This window comes from Anser brachyrhynchus (assembly GCF_964034855.1).
Source record: "Anser brachyrhynchus genome assembly, chromosome: 1".
NCBI classification, from domain to species: domain Eukaryota; kingdom Metazoa; phylum Chordata; class Aves; order Anseriformes; family Anatidae; genus Anser; species Anser brachyrhynchus.
This window is the reverse complement of record NC_137694.1, coordinates 13,565,081-13,582,605: the sequence shown is the minus strand read 5'-3', so window position 1 is coordinate 13,582,605 and position 17,525 is coordinate 13,565,081. Positions and strand designations below refer to the sequence as shown.

The 17,525-nt window shown below is 38.2% G+C and overlaps 1 protein-coding gene across 1 annotated transcript in view; it reads left to right on the top strand.

Annotated features, from left to right (window-relative positions):
- RELN (reelin) overlaps positions 1-17,525 on the top strand; it is a 293,615-nt gene that overhangs the window by 234,837 nt on the left and 41,253 nt on the right. The window contains exons 31-41 of the mRNA XM_080575334.1: positions 1,281-1,357; positions 2,912-3,070; positions 4,846-5,034; positions 5,266-5,539; positions 6,990-7,130; positions 7,226-7,403; positions 8,903-8,987; positions 10,692-10,874; positions 12,257-12,428; positions 12,512-12,614; positions 15,099-15,328. Of these exons, the coding sequence (XP_080431460.1) occupies positions 1,281-1,357; positions 2,912-3,070; positions 4,846-5,034; positions 5,266-5,539; positions 6,990-7,130; positions 7,226-7,403; positions 8,903-8,987; positions 10,692-10,874; positions 12,257-12,428; positions 12,512-12,614; positions 15,099-15,328 (1,791 nt within the window). The remainder of the gene's footprint in view (positions 1-1,280; positions 1,358-2,911; positions 3,071-4,845; positions 5,035-5,265; positions 5,540-6,989; positions 7,131-7,225; positions 7,404-8,902; positions 8,988-10,691; positions 10,875-12,256; positions 12,429-12,511; positions 12,615-15,098; positions 15,329-17,525) is intronic.

Genomic DNA, 17,525 nt, shown 5'->3' with positions numbered 1-17,525 from the left:
GCATCATCATAAGTCAAAACTTGTCTAGGAAACAGGAAGGAGAATGGCCTTGCCAACTTTCAGCGTGCAAAAGCTCAGGGCAGGTATGAGCCCACGTTCCCTGCTCAGTTCTGGCGTTGTTTCAGGTGTGCAATGCAGATGACCTGTGAAGAAGGAGTAGATGAGGGGGCAATGGCCTTTTCAGTCACGTCACTGCTCTTTACATTAGTTATGACCAGAGAAGCCTCAGACAAATATCAGAAATATGTAATGAAATTTGGCAAGTGAGCAACAGGACATTAATTTAAAAAAATTGTTGTTACTAGTAAAACAGTGCACATCTAAAAGAAAATGTAAACTACACTGACACCTCAGATTCACAATTAAAAATAACAATTCAACAAGTGTACCAAGGCATCACTGTAGACTGTGATAAAAATGACAAGATTTTGGAGCACAAGGATGGGATAATTATTAATTCAAATATAGCTAGATAGGGATGTTCCGGGCTTGTCCAAAATTCTGTCAGTTAAACCAACATCATTGTCTCAAAGGCATGTTGCAGCCTTAGAAGGGTTTCAGAAAATAGCTATGGAAAAAATCAAGGATATGGAAAAACTATCATGCGAATGAAAATGTTGCCATGGTTTACCATAGAAAGGAGGAGGAGAAGTATGGAAGTTATAAAAAGTAATGACTACAGGGAAGATACAAAAAAGGCAAATGAGGAACATTTCTTCCCTGTCTCATAACAAAAGAACAAGATAATATTCAATTAAATTAAAATGTATAGATTCATACTCCAAGTGACTAGTTCACGAAACATCCCATGAATGCTTATTACTGACATTTTTTTTACATTAAGAATTTAACAATCAAAAAGAGACTGGTGATTTAGAGAGGATGTAATAACTCCATTTAAACTCTACTGTTATCTGTTAAGGCTTAAATCAGGTTCCAGTTAGAAGAGATCAAGGTAAGACCTGATGTAAGTTGCAGATTTGGCTTTAGCATTTTTGCATCTTTGTGTGAAGGAAGGAACTGTTAAAGTCTCCCGCTCGGTTCAACAATATATTTATTAGGCACAGGATCAATAAAACACATCAACTTCTGTCGTGGGTCCCCTACTCTTTACTATGGCAATGCTTGATTTCAGTAGGATCACTACCTGATCAATAAGCCTGAAATAATGACCTAACTGAAAATGCCACATTAGTTAAGGAGAAAAGATTTATCCTAACTAACCTTGTGCTATTAGAAGATAATTGCACTTCTCTTCTAATCTGATATTTTTTTAACAGGCTAGTTCAATTTTATGTACAAATTGGAAGCAAGGCTACTGGCAACTCCTGCAACAGACCAAGAGCCAGAAATGAAGGTAAAATCTCTTTTCCTTATAATAAGCTTTTTGTACTTGGGGTCTTCTATAGTGCTTTTACCTTTTACTGTCTCTACAAAATGAGAAAGTCTGTTTCATTTTTAACATTATTCAGTTAGCTCTTCACTCTTCGTAAATGGTACATAAGTTAACTTTCAATTAAAAAGAAGTCTATTTACTTTTATCCCATATTTTTTTTATATTTATTTTTACCAAACCTAATGGTGCTCTATTAGTAACAGTAATTTCTTTCGAGCTGTGATGGTTTAAGACAAGATTGGCAAGAAGAGGTATAGTTGCTTCTATTAAACTACTTGAAAATGTTGGAAAACAGGTAGGTATACAAGTACACAGGACTTTCTTCAGGTCTGAAACACAAGGAATAAACTTCAAGTTCAGGATAAATTTGTCAACTTCCATATCTCACCTGAAGAAGAGTTGTGTGCCTGAAAATTTATTCAGTTTTCATCTCCATCAGTGGGTCTGATAAAAGATTGCCTTTCAACCCATTCTCATGCATAATTTACCTGAAACACAAAATTATAAAGCTGCAGAAGGAAATATGTTTAGTGTGAAGGAGTTCATCTCTCCCAGCTGCATCCTCCCTTATTTTACCTACATGCTTAGAATTATTGTGATGGAGATGGGACTGATATTTGGATTTGGGAAGGATCAGCAGAGTTTTGGGAGCAGATTCCCTATGTAAAGTGGTCTAGTTGCATGAAGACAGAAGTCACTAATCACTGAGAAATTCTGTCACTGTCACTGAGAAAAACTTGTTTTTCTCTCATTATAAACCATTTAACATCAATGGACTGTTTCCTGGTGTACGGCATTTGTATTGACACCAATTCAGAACTGTCATCTTTCAGCATAGATTACAGTAAGGGTTTGATTCTCTTCTCATTTGCACTGCTGTAAGACACAAGAAAATCTGTTATCTTTGAAAGTACTCCAGTATAAAAGAGTTTTAAGAGGAGAAATATACATAGGAAGTGCTTCTTTCTTGCATTATCCCCTGTGATGAGCTCATTAGTGATTTCAAAATTCTGCTATGTGCTACTATTTACCATAATGTGTGTAAGATCCAAAGACTATCTTAAATTATCTAAATATTAAGATAATTCAGTTTTAAAGATGCTGCGAGCTTGCATAGGTAGCATAAACATTTTGAACTACCCCTTATGGGAAGCCCAGCTATCAGAATTACAACTTAGTGTCCCACACAAACTCTAGGAATACTCCACATGAAATAAATACTGACTGTATTAAGAAAGGCACGTTACACCCTCAATAAGTAAAAGATTTGATCCTTTGAGTTTGGTGAAGACAAGCAACACAACATGTAGCAGATAGTGAGCCCATGCCATGTTTGCAACAGGTCTTGAGCACAAAATGCTCCTGGACCAGGAAATGCCAAATGGATAGGGGAGACACACTCACGTCAGTGGTGTACACTGGATGAGGGCTGGCAATTCCTGAGCACAGGCTGAAGAGCTGCCCCCCTCTTCTCTGCACAGTCAGACTAACTGCCTTGCTTGATTTTAACTACAGGTCTCGTGGTTCAATTCACAAATGATAACGGGATCACCTGGCATTTACTGCGAGAGCTGGACTTCATGTCGTACCTGGAACCTCAGGTTGTTTCGATAGACTTACCTCGGGAGGCCAAAACCCCTGCCACAGCTTTCAGGTGGTGGCAGCCACAACATGGTATGCAATGCCATCCTAAGAATTCATTAAATGTTTTTATCCAACCCAAGCATGAGTGCTTCTCCATATGGGCGTGTGCTGCAGAAACCTCAGGTTACTAAAAACACATTGTGGTGAACAGTTTGGATGCTGTAAGTGCATGTTTAGGCTTTCCTTAGTCATGCTACAGACATAATTTTCTTCTATAACACCCAAGCACAATACGGTGTTTAAGATTAAAATTGTTTAAAAGCCAAGTTTAAACCAAAGATGCTGAGAGGAGAGGAGGGGAAAAGTTTACACAGAAAAGCTTGAATAAGATGAGAGGACTTACCTGAGTAAAGAGTGAGCTGGGATGTAAAATGGCTAACACATCTCATTTTTCTTCTGATTTGGAAGGGGAGGCATAACTTGGTCTTGAACCTGCCTACATAGTAGCTCCCATCTCATAGAATCATAGATATATATTATAGAACTCTCTATATTAACATCTTTGCATACCCAGAGCCCCGTGCCTCTGCCTTCTGCTCCACCTCCAAAGCCCACTCAGATATTTCCCGCATCCTCAGATGAAAGTAAAGCCCTGATGCTGACTGATAGCTACAGCCACCGTGACAGCTCCTGCCTTGCACTGTGGCACATTACTACTAGTAAAAGTGTCCTTATTGAGCGTTTCACCTTTGCGCAAGTCAGGAGCTCCTGGCTCCCTGAAGGAAATAGAAGGTGATGCTCAGACATATAGAAAAGTACATTTTAACAGCAGCTCCCTGGGGAGAAAAGAACATAGCTTACAGTCAGGTAATTACGGTATGCAGCTTCTTGGATATCATTTATCATTTTGATGGCTGTTTTTATTCGTACATTTTTATACAATATACATGCTGGAGTTAACTGTCCTCACTAGGGAAGAGAGTAGACAAGACAAGAGGATGTGATTTAGCTACAAAGCCAGTTCATTCGAGAAAAATGCTGAACAGGAATTGGTGGACCACAGACCATCATTCTGCCATAGCAGTTTGCACTGTTTAGTGGTGAGATGTCAGACCTGTTGCTCTCTACCTATGTCCTGCTGGTTGCTGCTTGCCTCTGGAGGCATCTGGGTGACATCTGTCTCTGCTGAGAGTGGTCTCTGTAAGGCTACCTGACAGCAGTCCTCTGGATCTCAGTGAGAGAGAGAATTTGTGACGGGAGGCTGAAATACAGCCTTCCATACCAGTGCCCACAGGTGACAACCACTCCTCGTTACAGACGATAGCTCCTTCATAGATTATCCTTTGTCTGACATAACTCAGTGCAGAGTGGCTCTATCAGCCATGACCCATGTTCCTCTTGTTGGCAAGACATAAGTCCTGGCACATCGTCGTGAGCTCACAATTTATCAAGTCTTTCTTCTTCTATAAGGGTACGAAAGTGATTGTACAGTAAGACAATATTTTTAGCATGCCAGTAGAAAGCTATCCTCTTCCAATCAAAAGGTAATTTGGGAGTTAGTCAGAGGCCTTTCTGATTTAGCTGTGGGGAATAACAGGAAAGTTGTGACTGATAAATGGAAATCCCCAACCTAAGGGCTCAGGAAATGTCTCATTCAAACGCAGGGAGAGTGCACAATGATGAAGGCATTGAAGCTGAAAAAGAAACATAATTTAGAGTCCAGGTTCATCCTTGAGCAATGTGTTAGCCATGTTTAACAGCGGTCTGTCTGTGACTGAGCACAACTCACTACATGAATGCAGGATGCAGTTATGAAAAAATAACTAACAGGGACTCCACTAACTCACCCATTCTGCTTTTTATAGGGAAGCATTCGTCTCAGTGGGCTTTGGATGATGTGCTTATAGGGATGAATGACAGCTCTCAAACTGGCTTCCAGGATAAATTTGATGGAACTGTGGACTTACAAGCAAGCTGGTACAGAATACAAGGGGGACAAGTAGACATTGAGTGCCTATCTATGGATACAGCTCTGATGTTCAGTGAAAACATCGGTATGTGTCACCAAGCACTACTACATTTGTATGCACCTATTTTATAAATTCTGTGTGGGTCAAGTTTTTACAATATGGAAGGTATTCAGAGATTCAAGTATATAGTAATCTGCAGGGAAGAGAAGCTGAAAAGAGGGAGATGAAAATGCAGATAACAAATCTGAATGACAGTACCAAAAGCATATGCATAAGGCATTCAATTTCATTTTTGTTGTTTCTCTCTTTTATTAGGAAAACCTCGCTTTGCGGAGACTTGGGACTTTCATGTATCAGCCTCTACTTTCCTGCAGTTTGAGCTAAGCATGGGTTGCAGCAAGCCATACAGCAATTCTCATAGCATTCACCTGCAGTATTCTTTAAACAATGGGAGAGACTGGCACTTGGTGACAGAGGAGTGTGTGCCTCCAACCATTGGCTGTCAGCACTACACCGAGAGCTCCATCTACACTTCAGAAAGATTCCAAAATTGGAAGAGAATTACGGTCTACCTTCCACCTGCAACATAGTGAGCACTGTTCTAGCTGTTTAGCATGATATAGATTTTGCTGATCTAATTTGAGCAAACATCCCCCAGCTTGGGAATTTTCTGCATGTCTTTTAAATTATTAAATGTGTGTTGTCATGCCATCAGAATTTTAAATTTCACTTCAAAATATTTCATCAGATATAATATGAACTGCAGGAATTTAAGTAAGTAACAAATTTGGATCAGTGAATTCTTAAGTCTTGCCCTCAATCTATGGCATCAAAGAACAGGAATTCTAAACTAAGTTTTTCTAACATTTACCCAGTAAGAAACAAGAATGAATGCACTGACCCATCCTCTCATATAAGGGTATTTTCTGTTATTTCACATCAGTAATAATGTTATTTGTCATCCAAGATTTAGGCACATCAATCACAGCACTCCGCAAGTCAAAATGCGTGTTACTGGATGTGCCACCTCCACCTTTTTGACCAGGAGGAGAGATCTGCCTGTCTCATAGTGATATCACATTGTTGTAAATGAATGTGGCAGATAAGCTGACATCCATCTCTCCGAATAAAACCATGCACTAGTTCAGAAATAACAGATTACAATAATCTTACTTACCATTACTCTGAATAGTTCCATAATTCTTAAAAGCACCCTACATATTATCTCTGTAAATTCCACCACCTTGAAAATATGCTAGTAAAAGTGGACACAGTAAATGAACAGGGACTACGATTCACATCTTGGTTTCTAATCTCATAGTACACTCCACAGAACCATACATCTTCGTCCAAGAAGATTCTTCCATAATTTTCTTCACAAGTATGAAGATAGCTTGACCCAGTCAAAGTCAGAGGGTATTTCCTAGTGTGTTGGTCTAGGATGAGCTCCACAGAACATTTCCTGCTTGAACACCTACAATATTATTTAATCCATACCATCTTGAGAGATTTTTTTCCAAAGTATTTTCCCCATCTGAGCATAGTAAGGCAGTCAGCATTTACCGCAGCAGGTGTGCAGGTGCATGTTTGTACATATATTCATACATTATTATACAAATATACATGAGTGCATGTAATCTTCATTTTTCTTTACATAACACTACATATAAATAAACATTCACTACTTATTACTTTTCTGAAGCAGTTATATTGTTTCAACTCTACTAGCAACTTATAGAGCTGTTGGATGCTAATAAAGCTGGTAGTTTCTGCTCAACTACTTTGCTAACCAGGAAGAGTCACAACACTGGTTCACTTCAGACATCTTCGTTTAGATCTGCTGGAATTTTGCCTGAAAACTCATCTGAGAAATTGAAACTTCCAGTTTCCAATGGAGTATAAGACTTTTCCAAATACAAAGTGTTGTGCTTATTAAAATGTTTTTGTTCTCCTGAAGTCCATAGGACTTTCTTTATTATGTAACACTTTGTGGAGGAAACATTTTGAAGCCTGAAATGCATTCACTCTATTTTTTCTAGCTCTCCCAGAACACGATTCAGATGGATTCAATACAACTATGCTTCTGGTGTTGATTCTTGGGCTATTGATAATGTGATCTTGGCTACAGGATGCCCTTGGATGTGCTCAGGCCACGGCATCTGTGATGCAGATCATTGTGTGTAAGTAGCAACTTGCTTTCCATACTTTATAGAAAAGATGTTGTGTTTTATCTAGGCCAGATGGATAATACCTTTTCCTCTGAATTTGTTGCTAGGTGTGACAGAGGCTTTGGTGGTCCATACTGTGTCCCTGTCATTCCTCTGCCATCTGTCCTGAAGGATGATTTCAATGGTAACTTGCATCCAGACCTTTGGCCTGAGGTCTATGGTGCTGAGAGGGGAAACCTGAATGGTGACACCATCAAGTCTGGAACAGCTCTCATTTTTAAAGGGGTCAGAGATTCATTACATTGAAAAAAATGAATAAAAATAGTAGAGTTAGGAAGAGAAAGTGATTTTTTGTTGTTTCCTCCGTAAGTTCATTTCAAAGTCTTTAGGTTAGAATTTGACATTTTCATTTTTCTCGTGTTTTTCTGCCCTAAACATGCACCATGTTTGTTACAGTTGTTTTTATGAACAAATGTGGTTTTTTTGTTATTGTTTTTGGTTATAAATTCCTCCTTAATTTCCAAAGGAAAAAAATGAAACTCTGCAGTTGTGATTCGTGAGGCCAAGTGAGTGATTTGGAAATGCAGTACTCATTGCAATCTGTGATGTCTGTCTTGAAATCCTCTGACTGATTTTTGAATATTTTGAATGATACTAATCACTGTAGTCTAGGAATTCAAAGTTTGTGTAGTTAGAATGTGGTTTACTTATGTGTATCTTTTAAAAGTTTTTTAGCTCATTAAGGAGGGTTTTTTTGTTTGTTTTTAACTAAAGGTCTAAAAAGAACAGGAAATGTCATGTTTTCTGAACTTCTCAGTTCTTCAACATAACAGATAAACATTTCTCCCCATAAAAGACTTTTGTTCAGATAAGAACAAAAAATTTTAAGCTTACACGAGTCTTTTCATTTGACATGGTGAATTTAGGTGCCCTTGAAAAGCAGAGTTTAATAACTTCACATGTAGAAATTAATTCTTTATAAATATGTTTTTTCAAAACCTAGACTCCAGTTCAACCTCTTTAAATAATCTAAATCATAAATCAGAGGTTGTGAATTGTCTAAAACTTGGCTTGGTTGTTCCTGCAGGTTGTTCCTTGGGGAAAGGGGTCTGAGAAAGAGAAAAGCTCTGTGAGGTGGAGTTTGCTAGATCCTCTGCAGAACAGGGATCAGGTCTGTCTCCAGGATCCACTAAACATTGAGCTCATCTGTAGAGATGGACAGGATCTTACAGGTCACTATGACTTTTCCCACCCACTCCTTTTCCTTACTACAGGAAAAGGAACAATCCCTTCCTGAGTCAAGAGGTTACCACAGAAGAGGATATTTGTACAAAAAATAATTTCTGGAGGCACAGAAAAGAGCTCCTTGAGAGGAGACTTCCTCCTTGAAAATTAGGGTGCTCAGCTGCTATATGGTTTGCTGAAAGAATGGGTATATGAATTTGGACTGAATGTCTGAGTAAGTCAACTACAGTGCTTGCAGATCAGATGACATCCTGGTGATTCAGGGCATGAGCTGAATGAGCTGAACCTATGTCTGTACCTGATCATGGAGCTGTGCCTCTAGAGGTTGCAAAGACCTATATCTAGCACCTTCCATTACTGTGGATCACTTTGTCAAGGCTATCACTATTCTAATTTTCAGCCTGGGAGAAAAGAAGGGACAGAGCTACCTCTCTTGCTGCCAGAGCAGTCAGTGGCAGACAACATCCAGACAATAGTAAGTTGCAGAGAACCTTCAATAATGGGAACTGTGATTCACATGATATATTCTGTATTTGCAGGAAGGACTGAGAATGCTGGTTTCAAGAGATCTAGATTGCACTAATACTGTGTACATCCAGTTTTCATTTAAGTTTATAGCCAAAGGTAAGATCACTGTTGATTTCCTATCACTTCTCTAGCTTTATCCCTATAAATTAGTACCACAGAAAAATAGTATAGATTTACATTTCCAACTACAGTTTACACGATCACCAGTTTATGGTAGATAATATAGGAACTTGTTTGAGCTTTCACATCATCGCTACCTCCCTACCAGACTAGGTGGCCATCTGTGCAATTCCTCAGAAAAAAAAGTAAACTGTGGTGGTGTCAAAAACAGCATAGCTAGCACTGTCTTTGAGCAGAAGAAAAACAATATAGCTCAAGATTTTTAGATTTTGCACTATAGCGGAAAAAAAAAATAATTCAACTTTTTTTTTTTAAGTCATAAAATGGTGCCTATAGTAGATTACTTAAGGGACTGGTAAGGAACTACAGAGTTTTTCATTTTCAAGTTTCAGTCCACTGAATTCTTACCATTTCACTTCCTAGCAGGTACGATAGAGAAAACTAAAACACCATAATTCTATTTAATTGTGTATGAAAGATAGTCAGACTCTGCAAGCTAAGCTCACAAGTTGGTGTATTAAGCCTGAAACAGTTTCTCTAGTGTGTGTACAATCAATCCAATGACTCAGTCTTACCATGTTCCAAACACCTGCCCTTTTTGGCCTTGCAAAATAATTTTATCCCACTCAGGAGTATCCCAGTGAAGAGCCACTAAGCTGGTTGAGCATTCATGTTACTCCCATGCAGTTTCAGGAAGTTTTTCACAGCTTTACTTGTGGAACTGGTGCTTCAAGGTTGAAATTTCAACATGCAATTGCCATCTCCCTTTGGTGGAAGGTGGAAGGACTTGGGATGGACCTTAATTTACTTGCCGCTTAGACACAGAACAGAGTGAAAATAGTTTTGAACCACTTCTTTCTTCTCAAACGAAAATCTCAGCTAAATCTTTTAATAAGCATTTTATCATGTATCCTTGGCTGTTCATTACTATTGTTAAAGACTTCTATGCAAAAGAGAGGAAAAAAATATTAGCCAAAAAAACATAACATGCCCCAAAACAATAACATACCCAATACTTCATGTTTAAAAGCAAAATCTATGTGAAGACTTATTTTACCAAATTATGTCTTGAAAATATTCTTAAATATGATCCTTGTCAAAATATTAAAAAATAAGATGACTAAAATTATTGTTCCAAAAGGCAGGAATAGCTGAAGGCACAAGGCTGGATTTTACTACTTGACCCACAAAAGGTAAAGTAGTGAAAGCTGTGTCTGCCTATGAGCGTTACAGATAGTGATAATGTCTGGTACCTAGGAACAACAAGCAAATAACTACTGAATTGCCAAAAAATATCTGTGGAAGAAGGAGCTGATTTGTTCTGATATATATATATATATGTATGTATCAGTGTTATATATACATATATATATATATATAAAACACTGATACAGCTTCTTATCTAAGTAAATGAAGTCTGCCTGTACTTATAACAAACATCAATGCAAATTTAGTCCCTAATTCATTAGCATATTCCAGAAAGACAAGCACAGGAAAGCACAGGGATTTGTATGTGTTTAATACACATAAAACTTCTCAACAGCTTTAATTGTTATAAAAGCTAGTTCATGTTCTGTAATAGATGTCTGAGTAAGCTAACTATATTTACACCTGAAGAAATGTTTTTGCACTAGTGTTTTTTAAAGCCAGTTTATAATGAACATGTCCTCTTTGCTCCAGGTACCCCTGAGAGGTCTCATTCTATTCTGCTGCAGTATTCTGTCAACGGTGGCATCACTTGGCACCTGATAGATGAGTTTTACTTCACACAGACTACAGATGTCCTCTTTATCAATGTTCCTCTGCCCTACACAGCCCAAAGCAATGCCACACGTTTCAGACTCTGGCAACCTTACAACAATGGTAAGAAATAGACACCCATGGGCCTCCAGATCCATAATTGCAAAGCTTAGCATCTGTCAGAGGCTGGATTTTTGGACTCAACAAGAATACAGACTCTTAAATCCTGTTTTCTTATGTTTTAAGACCTTCCATTAAAACTATCAGAAGGTTATATTTAAAGTTCTTATGAAGTTTCTGTATGTTTTAAAGTGGAAGTACCTTAACCTAATACCTTTGATAGTGTGCAGAATACTATCTGCTTTGACCCTGGATGGTTTGGGAGATCAAGCAACACCAATAAAGTTCACAAAGGTTCTTCTCATTATTTTTAATAGACCTGATTGTCCTTTACACTGAGGCCCCATTACAATACTCAAATTATACAAAAGTGTCCCATGTGTAGATGGGAATTAGGCCTACCTTGCTTGGAATTAACTAGGCATTAAAAAAACATTTAGAAAGAGAATGTACTGAGCAGTTAATCTTTGGATTAAATTGTAAAGGACTGTAGAAAACCACAAGAGGAACACAGCTTATTCCTCCTGATTAGAGGACATGTGCCAGCTGAAGAAAACTGTCTTCTGTTCTCAGTTACTCTACACACATCTCTTAGCAGGAGTTGGCATTAAGGACTCTTAACAAATTCCAGTGATCATTTAGACCTAGTGATACAGCAATTATTTATGCCACTCAGGCAAATACCTAGCATAGCTCTAACAAAAAAGCAAATTCAAATCCAGACCTAAGAATCCAGTTCCAGTTCATGTTTCTGATGGGTCTTGTCTAAAACATTTAACTAAACTTTTCTTGTAGAAATCATCTTTAAATACAAATTTCATATAAAAGAAGCCCTTTAACTTTCTCTGATCAACAGAAAGGCTTTTAGATAGATGAAGAAAAAGTTCAATTACACAAAAGATCTGGCAATCTAATCCTTTCTCTCCAGTTTGCAAATACTAATTTTGCAACACATTTGAATTCATAATCCATTTGAAAGAAGGTCACTCAGAGTTTCCGTTTCTTTCAAAGAGCTCTTGGCTGGCAAATACAGGCTGCTGAGTGCAAGGAAAAAGTTGTAGAATTAAATCATCCTTTTAGGCAGCTGCTTATTTAGCTGATTCTTAACTAAAGATGACACTGACGATATAGTTTCAAAGTAAATGTGATTTAAGTGGAAGATACTTGCTTAGCATAGGTTTTTCACTTTTCAGTTTGCTGTGACTTCTGTACATTTTACAGAAATAAAAGTTAATTCTGTAGAGTAGTATGGGGACTATGGAAAGACTGCCTATGAAGCCTTTAGCACCCTTTTTTCAGTGTAATCCATAAATATCAGCCACTAGTCTGCTTTTTAATGATAGTTTTATTAGGTGTTAATAGGAATGTTCCCCTTTTCTTTGTAGGCAAAAAAGAAGAAATCTGGATCATAGATGACTTCATTATTGATGGAAATAACCTTAAAAATCCCGTGATTCTTTTGGATACCTTTGACTTTGGTCCCAAAGAGGACAACTGGTTTTTCTATCCTGGTGGAAACATTGGGCTTTATTGCCCATATTCATCTAAGGGAGCTCCGTAAGCATCACTCAGCAATAAATTAGAAAAAAGTGACTGTGGAATAAACTGATTCTAAAATACCTTTTTTTTTTTTTTCACAGTGAGGAAGATTCAGCTATGGTATTTGTTTCAAATGAAATAGGAGAACACTCCATTACAACAAGGGATCTAAGTGTGAATGAAAACACCGTAATCCAATTTGAGGTACTTATCCTCAGAAAATTACTTGGCATTTTGCTCAGGGCATTCTGTTCTCTCAGGTTCTGCTCTTCAGTGTGTTTGCCCAGCACTTTGTGACTGCCAGGCAGAGAAGTCTCTTTAATTTCCCCTGTAATTATTTTGATATTACTTTCCCTCTTGTGGGTGTATCCTGAAGCTTTTATCACACAGATAAGGAGAATTCTGCCTCACAGTCTCCTATTTTCTTGCCTAAATTACTGCTTTGTCCATTCATATATACTTGCACTAATAACATGTCCTACAAGTTGGAGAGTCCCTACTGGCAGGCAAGACAATGAACACCACAATGTAATGAAAGTCTAGATTGCTACTTTACAACCTGCTCAGTATAAGTATGCAGTAGAAATATTTCCATGATCTGGCCCAGTGGGGAGCTATAACTTCATCTGTGACACTAGAAATCATTTTCCTGCAGGCTGGCTTTACTGCACTGGCTGTACTTTCTGAGAGCCAAGCCTCTGCTTTCCTTTTGCTTCTGCCCATGCTTTCATAAAGGATCTAGTGGAAGCTATTCTTTGCCACAATGGTCTGAATTCATCCCATCTTAAGGAGTTATCTAAATGTCATGGCTAAGGAGCATATTTTTCATGCTTCTTACATAATCAGTGGAAGCGGACACTCCCAATGACAACACATAGTCTAAACTAAACTGTGCTTCTGGTTTATCCTAAAACCTAAACTGTGCATTGGCTTGGACAGCCACTGATGGGAGTAACCTTTCAGCCTATTATGTGTTTGTTTAGAGAAGTCATTATATTGTTATTAAGATATTGTGAAAGAATCTTTCATGTAAATTGCCATGCCACAATTACAAGGCTGTTTTAACAAAGATGTAGCATGCTGTAGCATTAAACACCAAATGATACTGATTTATAAACAATTAAAGAAATGATACTAAGAGTTTTCCAAGAAAACTTGGTTTAGCTGTGTACTCATGCATGCTTCAGTTTGTCATGCAACTACTTCATAAATTATTGAAGGTAAACCATTTTCTGTTTTAAAATATAGATTACTGCCTGTAGAACAAAAATGTTTGAGGTCATTTTAAGATATTCATAAGTCTTCGGGGCATTAACCTCATAAAATCTCCATACATACTTCCATATGTGGTAAGAACATTGTTTTAAGGACGTTAAATGACTTCAACTCACGTTTTTGTGGATATTAGTATAAATGAAGCAGTTATGCATAATGCAATAGAGTTTCTTTCTGTGTCTCAAGAGTCAAAAACTATATTGGGTCAAGCATCGCTCTAAGCTTCCAGATGAGTAGACAACCCTTCTAGTCAAATGTAGGTTGATGGCTCTCATGTGCGCTGAAGAGTGATGAAGAAAATTCAATGTAGGATACATTTTCAACATTCATGCACTGTCCTGAATATAACTGGGCTTTAGAAATACATTTTTGTTACAGAGCAGTATGTTAGAAAGGCACTTATTTTTCACTACAAAGATATCTAAAAGTACAAAATATTTTGTAGTTTTAGTACAGGCTTTGTATTTCATCTGCAATAAATTTTTATTTATTGCACAGTAAATAGAGTACATGTTATTTTATGTGACATAGTCATCCTGTAAAGGAACTAATTCTTTTATATAAGCAATCTGAAACCGAAAGAACATCTTAATATCAGCGTGAAAGCAAAGCAGACTAATTTGAACATGCAAAAAATATATCATTGGGCATGCAAAAAATATATCATAAAAGGTCTCAGATTCTGTATAAAACATATATGATTTGTTACAGGGTACCAGTAGCGCTGCAGGTCACGTAGGTTTTTTGCCTTCTCTACTGTTCTGCACATCAGGAATCTTGTCAGAACACCTTGAGAAGTTTGTCACTGTCACACTGTGTTTTGGTGTGACACTGAATCTAAATCCAGTCCAGCTATGACACTCTTTTCAATGCTGTCACCTCAGACTTCGCTGCCATACATGAGCAGAAAGGGTAGTGAGTATAAAAGCTAAAGAACATAGAAGTGATACACCAGATGCCCTGAAGGGTAATTCCTGTGGCATAAGCTTTTCGATAATGCAGCTCAGCAATTTACCAAGTTTATGTTTGCAGATTTTGTTCTAATATTTCTGGTTTTAAAAAGTCCACATTCTTGAGCTGATACGTTTGCTCCAGCCATGCTATCAGCTCTCCTCCTTTGGGATTTTGTCTAATTAAGTTTTCTCTAGTGGAAGTATTTGGGGATTTCATATTACATTCATTTTACAATGACCCAGAGTGTAATATGCACATGGACAGGTAGGGCAATGTGCAAGTGTTCATGTCCATGTGCATGTCCTGATTTCATCATTGCAGTTGTTAAATGAATTCTTAAATCACCATCTTTCTGGGCTAAATAAATACCATACGACATGAGAGAGACTAAGATGAAGAGTGATTAGGTGTCCCAGCATACCCTTTGTCATCTTCTGCATTTCATGTCTTGGACCCCAGATCAATATTGGCTGCACCACTGATAGCTCATCTGCTGACCCTGTAAAACTGGAGTTCTCACGAGATCTGGGGGCGACCTGGCACCTCCTTCTCCCTTTGTGCTACAGCAGCAGCAGCCACCTCAGCTCCTTGTGCTCCACTGAACATCACCCAAGCAGCACTTACTATGCAGGCACCACCCAGGGCTGGAGGAGGGAGGTCATTCACTTTGGAAAACTGCACCTCTGTGGGTAAGTGTCTAGCTTCTAATCCTCCCAGCTGCTTGTTTTTTTCTTTTTATGTCTGTTTTCCAACCAAAATGGTCTCCCAACATGTGCGGTCCATAAGAACAGTGGCATTAGAGCAGACCAAATGACCAATCTTTCTCCACTTTTTGCCCTGAGGGGCAGTTAGTATTCAGGTGATTCCCAAAAATATGTCATGCCTAATACTAATGTAGAGTAACCACAAATAATTTCCTATTTATCCATATATCTGATTGGTAACGTGTTTATGGAAGTGGATTGTATAGTAAAATAAATGCAAAATTGACTGTCTTTAAAGCTCTTTGAATGTTTTTCCTTCATTGGATATTTTAATTCATCAAAGATGTTTTTGCATGACATCTGAGATTCATTAGAAAATACAGTAAAATGTGAGCTAATACAAACTTGATTCTACCTTAGTGAAAGGAAATGGACTTACTTAATATTCAAGGTCTCTTGTAATTGCAAAGTTTTGTGATGCTAAGAAATTAACTGCTGCAGTCACTTAGGAACTTTAAGGTTGTGGGACGTGCTAAATTGGATGATAACAGATACATAGGATAGAAAAATAATTTGTGCTTGCAGGCAATTTAATATGTAACTTTTCAAAATTACACATAAAAAAGTTCAAAACAGTACTGTTTACTTTTTCAGGGAAAACTGTCATAGTATCAACTCAGTTTGTGTAAAAAATCACATCATTAAGGATTAAACTGTAGTATGTATGAATGAAAACAAGCTATGCAACTATGAGACTGTATTTATGAATCTACTGTGTGCAATGGCCCTTCCACTAAATAAGTAGCTTCATAGGTGCCTCTGAAAGTATGAGAAGACCTATATAGGAGATGAGAGCCAAGTTTGAAAAGCCTGGATGTTTAATAATTTAAGAAAATGTTTAAATTTTAAACTTGAATATTCTGTTTTATGACAGTTAACATTTCAAGCATAGAGTAGTTAACCATCTTTTGCAGCAGCACATCTGTCCTTCTATTTTAGCCCAAAAGAATTATTTGACTCTTTACCCAACTACCAATGCACCCCCCAAATGAAAAATTTGACTACATAGATTCCTGACTCATTTAAACCTTCCAGGTATTTTGCTTTAGTCCTCTGTTCCTTACTGATTATGTCCCATTTGCCTGTCTTCCCTCCTGTTCCTTCCCCAGTTGCTGGTAGTCAGCAGAACCCAGAAGCAAAGAGCAGAATCCATGGAGCCTTTGGTGTAATGACATCCTTGGGCCAGAGGGCTGATGTGGGGTTTTCCCCACCAGAGTCCACTGGAATAATGAGAAAAAATCAGCAAACCTGATTCCTTGTGTAATGCTAAATAGAACCAGCATTTCTGTCCCCAAGGTGTCGAGTGATTATATTTAAATGAAGATGAAGACACTTCAGTTACTTCTACTACATGTGTTCTTTTGGAAATTAATGTGTGTCATCAGCAAATAGTTGTATCTAATATTTAGTATTCCCATAAGGTTCTGAAGGAAAAAATCCTGGGCCTGCTGAGCTGGTGAAGAAACACCTACTGACTTCAACAAGACTAGTATTTCACTCTTTGCTTCAGTCACCCTTCACTCAGGCCAGCAGGGAGCCTGTGGCGAGGCTCCCTGTTCTTGTGGGGTGGAACAAATACAACCCAAGGGACAGAGATGTCCCCTAAAGAGGAGTTTAAAACATTTCCAACCTCATTCTTGTGTCCTTCACCTCAGGACATAGTAAAAACAATGTTTTTGACTTCCAGCAGAACTCTGATTCTTAGTTACCTTTCTTGAAACTGCTAGCAGTATCCCCACTGATCAGCTACGTCTTACCACCTGAATCACCTCATAAAAATTCCTTTTTAGCAAATAAAGACAAAAACATTTGTCAGTTACCTGTGCCATTGATTCGCCTGCGGCGTTTATCATAGAATCACAGAATGGCTTGGGTTGGAAGGGACCATAAAGATCACCCAGTCGCAGCTCCCCTGCCATGGGCAGGGACACCTCCCACCAGACCAGGCTGCCCAAAGCCCCATCCAGCCTGGCCTTGAACACCCCCAGGGATGGGGCATCCACAGCTTCTCTGGGCAGCCTGTGCCAGGGCCTCACCACCCTCAGAGTAAAGAATTTCTTCCTAATGTCTAATGTAAGTCTACTCTCTTTTAATTTAACACCATTCCCCCTTGTCCTATCAC